This window comes from Mirounga angustirostris, unplaced genomic scaffold, assembly GCF_029215605.1.
Source record: "Mirounga angustirostris isolate CCGP_5_RB_7025 unplaced genomic scaffold, mMirAng1.0.hap1 SCAF_3, whole genome shotgun sequence".
Taxonomy (NCBI): domain Eukaryota; kingdom Metazoa; phylum Chordata; class Mammalia; order Carnivora; family Phocidae; genus Mirounga; species Mirounga angustirostris.
Genome location: NW_026991711.1, coordinates 12,730,168 through 12,744,622, shown reverse-complemented (window position 1 = coordinate 12,744,622; position 14,455 = coordinate 12,730,168). Strand labels below are relative to the sequence as shown.

At 58.6% G+C, this 14,455-nt stretch overlaps 2 protein-coding genes across 11 annotated transcripts in view; one reads left to right on the top strand and one right to left on the bottom strand.

Annotated features, from left to right (window-relative positions):
- The window catches only part of FARP1 (FERM, ARH/RhoGEF and pleckstrin domain protein 1), a 269,503-nt gene extending 262,749 nt beyond the window's left edge, over window positions 1–6,754 (top strand). For all 7 annotated transcript variants that reach the window (XM_064585936.1, XM_064585939.1, XM_064585938.1 and 4 more), the window contains 4 exons: window positions 911–1,077; window positions 4,375–4,482; window positions 4,712–4,863; window positions 6,400–6,754. In XM_064585936.1, the coding sequence (XP_064442006.1) occupies window positions 911–1,077; window positions 4,375–4,482; window positions 4,712–4,863; window positions 6,400–6,481 (509 nt within the window). In that variant the 3' untranslated portion in view covers window positions 6,482–6,754. The remainder of the gene's footprint in view (window positions 1–910; window positions 1,078–4,374; window positions 4,483–4,711; window positions 4,864–6,399) is intronic.
- A 3,900-nt stretch (window positions 6,755–10,654) lies between these two features.
- The window catches only part of STK24 (serine/threonine kinase 24), a 110,370-nt gene continuing 106,569 nt past the window's right edge, over window positions 10,655–14,455 (bottom strand). For all 4 annotated transcript variants that reach the window (XM_064585940.1, XM_064585941.1, XM_045869630.3 and 1 more), the window contains 2 exons: window positions 14,261–14,397; window positions 10,655–11,715 (listed from right to left, as the gene is read on the bottom strand). In XM_064585940.1, coding sequence (XP_064442010.1) covers window positions 11,679–11,715; window positions 14,261–14,397 — 174 coding nt within the window. In that variant the 3' untranslated portion in view covers window positions 10,655–11,678. The remainder of the gene's footprint in view (window positions 11,716–14,260; window positions 14,398–14,455) is intronic.

The window sequence follows — 14,455 nt, the reverse complement described above, 5'->3', positions numbered from 1 at the left end:
TTATCGATTTGACATGGCCTGTTTTTTCCCTATACGTGTTTTTTTCCCCCCGAGTTTTATTTAAATTCTAGTTAGTTAACATACAGTGCAATATTGTTTCAGGAGTAGAATTCACTGGTTCATCAGTTGCATGCAACACCCCGTGCCCATCACGGGTGCCCTCCTGAGTGTCCATCCCCCATCCAGCCCCTCCCCCGACCTCCCTCCCCCCACCCCGTTCGTTATCTATAGTTAAGAGTCTCGTATGGTTTGTCTCCCTCTCTTTTTTTCCCCTCCCCTGTGTTCGTATTTTGTTTCTTGAGTGAAATCATACGGTGTTTGTCTTTCTGACTGACTTCACTTAGCACAGTAACCCCCCTCCCAGGTACATCCACGTCGTTGCAAATGGCGAGATTTCATCCTTTGTGATGGCTGAGTAACATTCCATTGTCTACACATGCCACCACCTCTTTGTCCATTCATCGGTCAATAGACATCGGGGCTCTTTCCATAGTTTGGCTGTTGTTCATAGACATTTGTGTTTAATAAACCTAAAAACGAAGGAACTTCCGCTCCCTAAAAGTAAAACACCGCTTAGAACAGTGTGAGGGAGCGGGGAGCTCATCCTTTCGGGGCCAGCCCGGCCGACTGTCCCGTAGAGTGCCGGCAGTAGGGAGAGGAGCCGAGGCCGTCGGCGCCCAGGTGTGTCGGGGGCTCCCTGGCAGAGGGGCTGGCGGGACACCCCCTCCCCCGGGGGGGGCCGGACGAGGAGATGGCTGCTAGTGCGACTCCCTGCTCGGGGGGTGCGTGGGGCTCCCCCGGTGCGCGCCGCCGGCTGTCCCGTCCCGTCCAGCACCTGGGAGGGTCTGGGACGGGGTCCCTCTCCTGGCGAGCGAGGACCCGCAGCGCCCTCTTCTGTCCCACCCCGCAGAGTCCCCGGACGAGGCCGCCGCGGCGGACCAGGAGTCGGAGGACGACCTGAGCGCCTCGCGCACGTCGCTGGAGCGCCAGGCCCCGCACCGCGGCAACACCATGGTGCACGTGTGCTGGCACCGCAACACCAGCGTGTCCATGGTGGACTTCAGCGTCGCCGTGGAGGTACGGCCCGAAGGCCGGCGGCCCTCTCCCGCGCTTGGCCGCGGGGCGGAAGACAGCTGCAGGCGGCGGGGGCGCTCGGGCGGCGGGGGCGGCGGGGGCGGGGCCGGCCGTGGTTCGTGGAAGAACTCCCCGGGCCGGCCCCGACCCCATGGCCGGGTGCCATCCGGCGGAGGCGCTGGATCCCCTTCCGAAACCCTGAAAACCTCGCAGTCCCTAAATGGGCCTGGCCCAGAACCTGTCACACGAGCCCGAGCCAAGGACGGCGGTGGGCCGGCCCGCAGTGCTGGGGACGAGCCAGACATCGCCCAGGGACTGTCTGAGCGCGTTCTCTGGGGGTGACCCTCACGGTTCCACGGCGCGGCTTCTACTCAGTTTCCCCGCCACAGGGGGTGGCCTAAGCCCGCGCCTGTTTCTGAAAACGTCCTCGCGAGCACCTGGGTGACGTGCATGCCCTGGGTGACAGGTGCACCGCCGAGGGCTGGCAGTGAACGGCCCCTCCGCTCCGACCCCACAGGGACCGACGGACGGACGCTGTCCTTCTGCCCAGCTCGCTGTACTCAGCATCCTCCCTCCCTTCGCCCTTGGGAACTAGAGATCCTCCCAGGCACGGGTTGGGGCGGGGGGTGATCTTTCCAGCACGGAGGGAGCAGGGAAGACCCCTCCGCACATCTAGCCTGTGCAGCTGGTCCTAGGAAGCTGGAGGAAGTGGGTCCCCGAGGGAGAAGTGGTCTTTGCTTCACTTGGTACCGGCCTTCAAGGCCTGTGGTTAGGACTGTCGAGGCATGGGAAGCTGGTAGGCTTGAAACCTCCTTTGCGAGCCTGGGAGCGCTTAGGCCACTCAAGAGCAACCCCCCGGGTCGGGTAGGTCCCCGGGGGCCCGGACACTGCAAGGCCAGCTCCTTTGGGGTGACCGACCTGCACAGTAGCCTGCATCAGGTGAGTGTTCAGAGCCAGTCGGCAGACCGGCCCACAGGCCAATCCAGCCCGGCCTCGCTTGGTCACAGCCCAGGCACTAAGTGACGTTAAGTGGCTACGACACGTATCTGACTTTGCCGCTTGGCCCGATGAGCTCAGACTGCATACTGTCCGGGCTGCTGAGGAAGTCTGCCGGCCCCCGGGGAGAGGGCCGTGAGCCCGGGGTGTGTGGATTTAAGGTAGCAATAATGCAGGTGAGCCAAGCGTGGAATGGGCTCGTCTGTTCTTCTGCCACTGCCCCCGCCCTTGCCAGGTCCCCCTCCCCAGGGCGACAGGGAGGGGGCGGCAGCTTCTTCCCTCCTGAGTCCGCTGAGAGCTCCCCACACGGACCCTTTCCCCTTGCGTGTCCTACGAGTGTTGGGGATATTTGGGGAAGATGTGAAGAGGTGCTGGGCACGACCCAAAGGTTGTGGGCAAGCCAAGAGCACTGGGGGTCCACATTAGACTTGGGGGTCTGCTGCTACAAGGGCCAGTGGAGCGTTCTTGTGTTTTCGATGGGAGCTGGCAGGTGCTGGAGGCCTGGGCAGAGGTGGGCAGGCTGGGTCCAGCGGAGGACCAGGAGGGAAGGGACAGCACGAAGAGGGAGAATCATGGTGGGGTCTCTGTGACTCTCCTGGGCTGCTGTAACACAGTCCCACCGAGTGGTTCACACGCGGGAAGCTTATCCCCTCGGGCTGCTAGAAGCTGAGGAAGGGACCTTCTGCGCCTCACCCCCAGCTTCTGGTATTTGCCACCATCCTTGGTGTCTCTTGGCCTATAGACGCATCACCCCGATCTTGGCCTCCATCCCACTTGGTGTCCCTGTGTCTTCTTGTAAGGACAGTGGTTACTGCCTTAGGGCCACTCCACTCCAGCAGGACCGCATCTGAACTCTGCCACCTGCAAAGACCCGATTTCCAAATAAGGTCCCATCCCCAGGTACCTGGGCTTTGGACTGGAACAATCTTTGGGGGGGAATGCAATCCGACCCAGAATAAAGACCAAGCAGCGATGTGAGCCAGGAAGAGGGCAGAGGCCTTCCCTCCGCTGGGGAGTCTAGGAGCAGAGGCCACCGCGGAGGCGGGGGGGAGGTGTCGGCCGGTTGTGGGTCAAGGATGTTGACTGGTCCAGCCTCTAGAGAAGAGAGGCGGCAGGGCTTCGGGGCCCTGTGAGCTGAGAAGGGGACAGAAGTGTAGCTGAAGCGAAGCCAACGGGAGTGGGAGTTTGAGTGCAGCTGGTGACCCCGGAGGCCGCGAGGACAGTGGGGAGCGAGGAGAGAGAACTCCATTGAGGGAGTTGGACCGTGGGGCCCAGTGGGCCGAGCACGTTGTGGGAACTGCATCGAGAGCAGGATTTCCGGACTCCAGCTGGAGGGGGTGGGTTCGGTAGGAGCGCGCTCCACTCCTTGCCTTCCCTGTGCCTCGGAATTATGTGTGTCACCCCCCCCCCCCGTTCTGCTTTCTGCCCTCACCTGCTTGGCACTCAGCACCCCATTCTCTTGTTCGCCCGTGGGTGAGTGGCAGGCAGGGTGATGCGGGGGGCGGTCTCTGGGGGGGATGGGACGCTCTGCCTGGAGCTCGTGCTGGTTGCGGGACCCACGGGTCTATGGGTCTGTCTGCCTCCTGCGTTCTTTCAGCCTGAGGCACCGTTCGCTTCTGTCGGCCCCTCACAGAGAGAGACACTTAGCCTTCTCTCTCCTCCTGGCCCCAGGACCTTACTTACAGAAGTACCTTAAACACGCTCTGGGAGAACAAAGCAGACTCAGGTGTATTTTTAATTTTTTTTAATGTAGTAATTTGCCCATTTGACCACCAAGTTGTGAGACTGTCCCCAGCACCCTGCCTCAAAAGTCTCCATGGTGATGAGCGACCGGCTGCAGACAGGCGCTCTCACCGTCTCGTCGCCCCCCCCCCCCCCCCCCCCCGCCCCCCGGGCCTCCGAGCTGGGGAGTTCAAGCAGGACGCCTGTGGAAGGCCTGTCTCTAGCAGGGAGTCCTCCTCCGGTGGGACCGACTCACAGGTGCCCGGCCCAGCCGGCCCGCGTTCCGGCCACGGCCACCAGAGGGCGCGCGGGGCCCGCCAGCGTGTTGTCCAGGAGTGACGGAGCCACTCTGGGGGAGCGCCAGGCTGTAGGGGAGGGGCCCTGGGTGAGATGCAGCACGGGGACGATCTGATTAACAACTGAGGTCACCACGGGGGGCATGTCCCTGTAAGAGGCGGTGGTAACTCAGGCTCAGAGAGTGCACCCCCGGGGGGGGTCACGCAGGAAGCCTCCCCCGCCGCCCAGGAGCGCCAGCAGCAGCCCCCTGGGCCGGCGCCCCTCACGCACATGCTTGTCCTTCAGAATCAGCTGTCCGGGACTCTGCTGAGGAAGTTCAAGAACAGCAGCGGGTGGCAGAAGCTGTGGGTGGTGTTCACGAACTTCTGCCTGTTCTTCTACAAGTCTCCCCAGGTAAGCCCCGGTCCCAGGGCAGGGGGCCGCGAGGGGGGCAGCCTTCCCCCGGGGGGGCGGCGAACCGCCTGGTGGAGGCCACCTCCCCGGGACCCTGGGTTCCAGGGGACGGTGGACGCTGTCCGCGTGCGTGAGGAGCACTGCGGCCTGAGTGAACACGGGAGGGCGAGGACTGAGGTGAAGGCTCAGGGCCACCTCTCCACAGCCCCCTTCTGTTGACTCTGCCCAGGACACGCACCCCCTGGCCAGCCTCCCTCTGCTCGGCTACTCACTGACCATTCCCTCGGAGTCGGAGGACATCCACAAGGACTACGTGTTCAAGCTGCATTTCAAGTCCCACGTGTACTACTTCAGGGCTGAAAGCGAATATACATTCGAAAGGTAATGACCCCCCCCGCCCACCCCCCACCCCCCGCATCTCCAGGAGAGCCCCCCTCCCATCTCCCGAGCCAGCCCAGTGCAGGGCTGCCCCGTGGGCCTGGGCGTTTACTCACTTCCAAACTGGACTTGACCTTCGGGGCGGGGCGCACAGGTGAGGAAGGTGGTGCCCTGGCCTGACACCCGTACCCACCTCTATTCTTCTAGAAGGAAGGGAAACTCAGAGTTCCCTGGTTGAGTAACATCCGCCCTTAACCTGTCCAGTATCGAGGCTGCACATGGTGCACTTTTAAGTCTCTAACCAGGGGGGGTTTTAGTGTCTGGAGTATTCAGTCAGAACGTGCCGGATGGTTCTAGGGCCAGACCACCGCCCCAGGAAGGGAACAAATCCTGGGGCTTCTCGGGGTTACCGAATACTGTTAGTGAGGCTGCCTGCGCGCCAGAGGGAGGCCCAGGAGCTGGAATGTTCAAATAAGATGGAAAGACCCAGACTGTCACCTTTGACCAATTTCGGACATTTCCTAACATCTCAGGTAGAAATTCTGGGCCCCCAGGCCTGGGATCCTGTAACCAGTGTCACTGTTAAAGCACCAGCTGGGGGGGCGGGGGGGAGAGGTCTGCAGGCCACAGACCAGACAGGCCAGGGGTCACCAGCCCCTTTAGGGAGAAATGGCTGTCCTAGCCATGCTGAGGGAACCAGAGCGTGTGCCTTCGCCGCCCCCGATCCCGTGAGCCCACAGGGTAGGACCCATGCCCAGTCGTCAGGAAAGCGAGTTGAGGGGCAACAGGGTTCAAGCGCCGCCCCCCCCCCCCCCCCCACAGCACTTCCTAGTAACTGCTTGAAAAGTGAGCCCAGGGGATAAGCCCTCCCAGATCTGAGCCGGGCCGGGGAGCCCTGGACAGAGGTGGGACGGTGTCACTGGGGTAGCAAGGACAGTTGAGCCTCGTAGTGACAAGACCCTCAACAGGCCAGGGATGAATTTCTCAAAAGCTCTACTCCCCGTTTCTCACCCTCGGCACTGCTGACCTTGGAGACCGTTTAATTCTTTGGAGGAGGGGGGAGGCCTGGCCATGAGAAGATGGGGAGCACCCCCCACCCACTAAAGGTCACGGGCGCCCCCTCCTTGTGACACCCGGAAATGCCTCCAGCCCTCGTCCCTGGGGTTGAGAGCCACCCACGTACCGCAAATACTCAAATGTGGGAACAGGCTGCGGGGCCCGGGCCCGCAGGGATTGGGAGGCCTCAGCCAGGCAGGACCCCTCCGTCCGGGGCGCTTCTGCGGCTCTGCAACGGGAGCACCCAGGCCCGTGGTTCTCAAACCGGTCCTCAGGCACACCTCGAGGAACCCTTAGCCTTGCTTTCGTGTTCTCGGGTACCGGGAGCTCCTTCGAGAACCCTTCTGCTAAACTAAGCACGTTACAAATACCGCCGTGCTGTGTTTTGTAAGTAGTGAGGTGTGTCGAGTATCGTGAAGAAAAAAATCCTGCGCAGGTTTCTAGAACGTGGCGCTTGACCCTCCTCTCGTTCTCTGGCCTCAGGTGGATGGAGGTGATCCGCAGTGCGACCAGCTCCGCCTCCCGCGCCCACATCCCGAGTCACAAAGAGTCTCACGTCTACTGAGGGCAGGACACGAGTGTCGCGGGGCTCGGCCGTGGCTGCGTCCCTGGGAGACCCTGCGTGTGCCCTGTATTAACGAAGCCTAGTAAAATTAACACCCGTCTGGAACCCCGGAGCGTGGTCGTACAGCAGCTCTCCTCGGTCTCCACGACACCGCGTTTACCCTGGTCTCTCCGAGCGGAACGGTGCTCCCGGGGGGAGGGGGGGCCCCGCGTCTGTCGTCCTCCCGGTGGGCTGTCTCCAGCTCGGGCCGGTATTAAAGCCTTGTCACTAAGAGCGCGCCACATGACCGTTTTTCTTCCGCAGCTGCACCTTAAAAGCAGTACGACCATATCCGTTCAGCCGAAAGACAGGGCAAGTGTCTTAAAAAAAAAAAAACAAAACTTTTATTTTGATTTCTAGGCTGGTGCGTTTAAAAAAAAAAAAAAGTTTTCCAATGTTTGTGATACACGTGGCAGAGTCTTAAGCAAATGAGATCATTTTCAGATTTCGGTTTTTCAGTCTTTCTACTTTTATAACAATAGCAGGTTAGTAGGACGTCCTTCTTTGAGCACCACAGGCAGTCTGCAGCTCACCGCGTGCGTTCCCCTCGGGGCGCCAGGCTCCGCCGAGACGCTGCTCCCGGCGCGAGCGGACCAACCGTCTGCGTGACTCCTCTCGGCGAAGCGTGGCGGGCGTCGTCCGTGCGAGCAGCGATCGGCCCGGGGCCCGCGCTGCCGCCGTCCTAGGAGCGGTGTGTGCGGTGGGAGCTCAGCTGTGCTGTTCGTGGTCTGTCTCCCAAGCATGAGGACCTGGGTGTCAGTGACCAGGGCCATTTGTGGTCTGTGACGCTCGGAGGGTCTCTGGGAGCTGCCCCCATGCTCGTACCCGTATCCCGCGACTGGGGTTGGGGACTGCACATTCGGTAGTAGTGTATATCGTGCCCGTCTCCAAGAACATTCTTTTCTCCTGTTTGTACTCATCCCCCCTCCCCCCAGGCATGGGGTTATCAACAGTGACCTTGCGCATCCGTGACAGTCGGACTGCACAGGGAACAGGGCTCCAGGACCTGCTGGGCCCGCTAGTCAAAATCCGTTTGCCTCTTCTCTGCGGAGACCGGGTGGCTGCTAGTCCCTAGTGTCCTGAACCCCCTTCTGACACAGCCCGGAGGGGGCGGCCCCCGGCGCCTGCACCCCAGCCCCGCGGGCCGGCGCGGCGGAGCCGGACCTGGACCCACGGACGAGGAGCTCAAGATGCGGTCGTTATCGTTTGCCTTACGACGTGTACCAGATGGTTTCAGGTACTAACAAAAGGGAATAAAAATACCTCACGCCGCAATCCAGCATATTGAAGTTTTAAGGGAAAACATCACCCACCTTGTCTGGTCTTTATTTCCGTCGGACGCGGGCAGGTTGCAGGGATGGAACTGCCCAGGGGTGGACGTGGCTGGTCCGGGGGGGGGGGGGGGGGGGGGGACACGGGACGATGAGCAGACTCAGCCACGCGAGACACCCACAACGTGGAACCGGGGAGGCAGAACCTTGCCGGGAGCCTGTCCGTGCTATAAAAGGACTAAAACCCGAGGGATGAAAGCAAAGACAGGGAGGGGGACTACCTTCCACATCCAGCTATTTCCCAGAGGCTTGTCCCACACCCCAGCCGCAGGACCAACTCCTGGGAGGGTGAGCGCAGGGGGCAGCTGATGGGACAAAGGCAGTCTCCGGAAAATTCTCCCCCAGAAACCACCAGTCACTGAATTCTACAAGGCTCGGGGATGAGGGGGTCTAGTTCGCCTCCCGAGTGAGTCCGAACCATGTCCGTGCTCGTGGTGCTTCGCACCTCTGCGGTCCCCCCGTGACTTCGAAGTGCAAACCACGTGGGCGACGGAGACCGCGTCCAAGCTGCCGGGAACCGAGTGGGAGTTTTGGAGACACCCAGTGTCTCAGTCCGTTCGGGCAACCGTAACAAGTGCCAGAAACGTATCTCACAGTTCTGGAGGCAGGAAGGTGCAAGATCAAGACGCTGGCACATCTGGTGTCTGGCGAGAGCCTTCCCGGGTCACAGTCCATTGTCTTGCTGTGTCCTCACAAGCCTGAAGGGGGGAGGGTCTCGGGGGGGAGGGGAGCCTCCTAGAAAGTTCCTAATCCCATCACTCCCGACCTCATCACCTCTCAGTACCATCCCACTGGGGGTTAGGATTTTAATGTATACATTTGAGGGTGGGGGGTGGGGGGAACAGCCTACTCCTCCTACACACGAGACCGAATTACAGAAATGGTTTTCTGGGAACTTTATTGGTCCCTGCCTGACACAGCACCCGTATTTGATAGCAGAAACAGAAAAACGCTTATAAATGGACCGTATTTTGCCAAAAGAAAGGTACAAAATGCTACATGAAGAACTGCACTAGATGCTTCTTCACAAGACCAACCCGATGACAACATTGTCGGGTTCAGAAGGCGTGTGCCACGTGGTCACGTCACGACAGCACAAGGCCAGCTCTCAAATGCCGAGGCACCCAAACCCCACCGGCAGCCACTCGCTTGTGCAGCCGGCTAGGACGCAGGAGAGAATTTCTAGAAGGCCTAAAGACCCAGCCAGACACAGCCCACTGCCTCCGTGTCCACGGAAGCCTCTGCCAAGGCCGGGTGCACCACCGCCTTCTCCGGTCTGAGCGGGGAAGCTCCGGGGAGCGGGGGGAGCGGGGGCATCAGGAGGCTTCCAGGCGCCCGCGAACGCATCCCAGATGCCGGCCTTGCAGGTCTGGCTGCGCAGCGGCAGCTTCCGCCGGAGCTCCGTGCAGGCGGGGCTACGCCACGGCCAGCCTCCCTGGCTCATGAAGCGGCCCCCAGCCCACGTGCCCTCGGAAACCAGACCCCGGCTTGCGTGTCCACAGAAAGCGGCAGGCCAGACAAGACCCGGGAAGAGATCCACTTTCCAAAGCTACTCAAACCACTTCTTCCCCCGGGGAAGCTTAATCGACGGAAGATGCCCACGTAAGCTCAGAAAGGATGATCCGCTGCTTTCCCCGGGAGGTGGCGCTGTGCTGACCGTCCAGGGGCTGCAGACTCTGGGTAACCATCGCGCCAATATGCCTCATCAGACCCCAGTCCCCGCCAGTGTGCCTGTTCCTCGCACTGGAGACCGGCTTCAGCATGTCTTCTTGAGGTCACCGTCCACGTGCAAAGGTGCACAACTCTAAGAAAGCTGCTGTCTACACCGGCTGGCTGAAAATCGGACAAGCAGAGCCCTCTGCATCATTGCTTCATGGGATTCTCCCGCAACGAACAAAACTGACCTTGGGCTTGTGCCTCGCACAGAGAAACAAACCACTCCCTCATACAAAATACTTGGTAGAAACACCGAATGAAACATCCTCAAGTTTTTATCATCCAAGTTAACATCCCTGCTGCCAAAGAACACACAACATAAGAATCAGCAATTTGGTTCTATTTCCCCTAATCAAAACGTATCCCTTATAGAAATTAATCCGTCAGCTTCTAATAAAAAAAAAAATCATGACTTAATTTTAGGCTTTAAAAAAAAAAAAAAAACGACGCTCCATTAACAAATCTAAACAAGACACACACACTTGAATCTCTCTGGCTCTGGGCCTTTGTCCTCTTCCCTGTAACCCAGGCCACTGGGGCGGCAGATATCGATCGAACCTTCCATCCCAAAGTTTACCCAGTAACTTCCTTGCTTCCAAAAATCCTTTGTCTTCCCCTCCAGGAACTGCTACACCAACAAGCGAGGACAATGATCCGGATCAACAAACAGAACACGACGCCCCATGTACTTAGTCAGGGACTGCCGCAGGAACTCTTCGCTCTGACCCCAGAGAAAGGACTCCTCCTGCCTCCCCGGGCCAGCAAGGCCCTGCCACAGGCCAGGAGACACACAGACCCCAGCTGACAGAGAGCAGCCCCGGGCTTCTTTAACAAAGCCACCCTCAGTCAAGTTCCCTGGGAAGAGAGCACAACTTCACAAATCAGCAGTATGCAGCCACATTTTCCATTTTGAAAGTTGCACAGGGAGTTGACCCGGACACTGGGCATTTTGAACGTGGGTACTTCTGGAAGTGCCGAATGTCTCACCTTCTCTCTCTCTCTCTCTCTCTCTCTCACACACACACACACACACACACCATGTATGCTGCCCCCTGAAGAGTCACGTTTCAAGGAAAAGTATGCAAAGTAAGTGTGTTATAAAATTTATTCGTGTAAGCATTCAGACATTTTTAGGTGGGCAAGATGACACGCGGGTTTCACTACGAGCACGACAGGAGTCCTACTGGGAAGGACGGGAGGCGGGCGTGGGGCCAGCAGTGGTACGATTCCAAACAAACGTTAAGACGAGAGCACTTCATCGGGGAGAAACTTAAAATAATAATTTAAAGCTTCATGAGGCAAGATATGTTCCAATTCAAAACACTAAGAAATAGTACCATCAAATGAAAGGAAATCAACCTGTGCGTGTACCCAAAGGGCCGCCGGGCAAACAAGAGGGGGACGGGCATTTGCGGAGGGACAAAGAGGAGTGTTCCGTAAGAGGGGCATGAAGGAGTATTAACGGCAAACCCTGCAAATACAAAATAAAACCCAAATCACTGATCACAGAATTCAAAATTTACATGTAATAAAGGCAAGGCAATAGACTCAAGTTATGGCCTGTCAAATATTTACTCCACTGACATTATCTACAGAAGCACGTGGCCAATTTGTACACAGTGATTCCTTATGCACGCCAAAAGGGTTTCCGTAAAAATGACACTATATACAAATCTGTACACTGACCCACCAGAGCGATTCTCCGTCTCCCGCGGGGGGGGGAGTCACCCACTTAAAGCAGGGTACCTGAGATTTCATTTCTTCAGTTGCCTTGTCCTGATCCCAAATATACATTTCAGGGTTTGTTTTTGTTTTTAAAGACACTTTCCTTGATATGTGCACAATGGCTAAAATTAAAAAACAAGAACAAGAAAATAAAATGATCGCTTGCAGGAGCCGACCCTCCCCACCCCGCTGAGCGTGTCCGTCCGGCGGAGGCCGGCGAGGGAGGGCCGCACGCCCCGGGGCCGGGGGGGCGGTGCGGGGGGGGCGGGGGGGCCCCTGGATGGCACACCGCGGCAGCGGGGTCAGCAAAGGCTCTCGTGGACGTTTTCGGAGGAGGAGGAGGAGGAAGAAGAAAAAAAAACAAAACCCCAAATGCCAAAGGAATTTCAGTGGGTTGAAGTTCCTCCACCACTTAGAGAGTATCTAGGGAAAGAAAAAAACAAGAGAAACGAAGTGAATGCACGTCATTTCTGGAACAACCCCCCCCAGAAAGTCAAACCAGCGCCGAAATCCTAGTTTACTAGACAATCCCCAGTCATAACACAGGTGGTGCAAATACCAGTGGGTTAATTAGTATACAAAGAATTCATAAAAACTAAGAAAATCATGATTGTGACACCACTTCTCACAGACCAGTTAAACTCAGTGGAAGAACTAGTACGTTAACGAGCGAGAGCGTGTTCAGTCTCTCAGGAGAAAAGAAAGATGCGCCTGGAACAATAAATGGTACAGCTCCGCTTACAGTCCACTTGTAAAAACCACAAAATCAGCAGCACCCGATGACGCCGTGAGATCCCAGGGGCGCACACACGGCTGACTGCCTTTCAGCCCAGGAGACCCCCACTGGCCCCCAAAATACGGCTGCTTGTGCAAGTGATCCCCTCCCGAGCGCTGTCTCAGAAACGTGGTCCAGAGAAGGAGCAATGTGTGCGGCACGAAGAGGTCTCTCGGGGTTTTCTGTCATTGTAAAGATTGGGGAACAACTCTGATGTCCAGAGCAAAGCAAGGGTTGAATAAATTAAGCAAACCGAACGAGAAACGCACTAAAAACTGTAATTATATGGGGGGAGGGCCTGGCTGGCACAGCCGGCTTGATCTGGGCTCAGGTCAGGCCCCCTGTGATCCACCTACAAGGGCGGAAGCGACTCAGTACCGCCTGGGAGCCTCACAGGAGTGGACGCACGGCACCAGCTAAGGCCTGCAGGGACCCGTGGAGGACCCCCCGGAGCAGGTCTACACAGCACAGAGCAAAGAGAAGACAGAATGGTCTGGAGACGAGAAGAATGTGGACTCGGCACGTCCTAGCGCATCACTGGAAAGTACGACGTCCGACATGACGCGGGCAGCGGGGCTGTATCTGCCGAGGTCCAGAGATGCGGCGGGTTCACACGGAGACGTGCTGAGCGTGAAACACACACCGGATCGCAAGGACGTGCTGCTGAAACGTACGGGAAATACCCCACTGACAGCGGTTTACGCTGCTGACATGAGCAAAGACCTGGGACGCAGTGGGTTCCGCAGCGTATTATGGAGACTAATTTCACTTGCTCCTCTTTTACTACTTTCCCAGGAGGAAACTAGAAAGCTCCAAACCGTGTGGTGTGGCCCACACTGGCTGCCGGACCAGCTGTGTCGGGCGCCACGGGGCGGGAGGAGAGGGGACACCTAACCCCCGGCCGCGCCCTTGCCCTCCATGCCCCGGAGCTGCGGGGCGATCGAGTCGGGGACGCGTGTCACTCTGAGCAGCTCGGCCAACTCGGGACAGGGTGGGCATCCGTCCTAAGTGGCGCTACGCAAGCAGAAAACCAAGCGCACAGCGAGACCATCACGGCACCACCAGTTCTGGGGCGCTCTGCGTATCGCAACTGGACTGTGCGCTGCTTTGAGAAAGGAGGCCAACGGACCGTTAAGTTGCTCGTCGGTACCGGGGGGGAAGCCTCCGTGGTAACAAGGATCACGTCCCAGGATGAACAGGGACACTGAGCGGTGCTGCGTGAGGGACGTCAGCCCGACGGACACACACAAACTCCGGCACGGCTGTGTGGGGGTGAGCATCCCGGGGACTTGACTTCTGTTTTCCTTTATGCCTGTCATGCGTGAGTAGCGACAGTTGAGAGGGGGGTAAAGCCAACGAGTAGAGCGGGTCCCTTCGCTTGCACCGAAGTGAAGGCAGCCAAGTCAATGGGCTCTACCATGTGGCCGGCAGAGGGCGGGAGGGCGAGCCGGGACGGCGTTTGCCCCCGAGCCTGGGGGGGGGCCCCTCAGCGCCACAGCGAGGTTTTACCCCCATGTCCCACTTCATCGGGACGCTTCACAGGCCAGAGGGCAGCCCCTTCGATCATCACTTCCAAGGTGCAAAAGCACCCAACGCGCCCCTAGCTTCTCTCCATGTTGTCAAGCCAGCGTCTCTGGGAAGACCTGAAATGCTCCTCACTCTCATCAAGGCTCAGCAGGTCTTTGGAACAGACTGGACAATTCACCTGGAGGGTGAATTTCAAAGCAATGACACGGCTGGCTTCTTGGGGAGCGATGAAGGTTCGGGGGTGTGGAGCAGAGCTCGGGTCACAGCACACCTCCTCTCTGTAACACCCCCCGAGGACTCCCTTCAGTCCTGGCAGTCGGAGCGACCTCCCCAGGGGACTCCTGGAACAAGCCTGAGTGGGTGGGGGAGCTCCCCTCTCGGTGGGGTCAGGCGGCATCACCAGGAGCAGACAGGGGTCTTAAGGTCCCGGTATTCATCACATGACAAGAGCTCCAAGCGCACCAAGTCTGTGGTCCTCCCCCGTGGTTTCTGGACTCCTAGCATTCCCTCGCGGTGATCTTTAGAACTCAGAACTGAAGTCTTCTCTGACTTGATTCTGCTTCAACCGTGTGCCCAGGAAGCAAACAGCCAGAGCCCAGGAGCAAAACGCCAAAGCGACCGACCGAGCAAGGACTGGGAAAGGCAGGGGGCAAACAGGGCATTTACCTCTGCAGCCGCTGGATGAGCTGGGCCACCATGGTGTCCGAGATCCCCGGGCAGGCCTCTTCCGCCAGGTAGATGGCCCCTCGCAGCTCCTCTATGGAGCCCATGTTACCTCCGCACGCCTGGCTCTTCTCCTTCAGCTGCAAACACACAAACGTGCAGAACAGCATGACCCACACAGGCACAGGAATCGGGGGG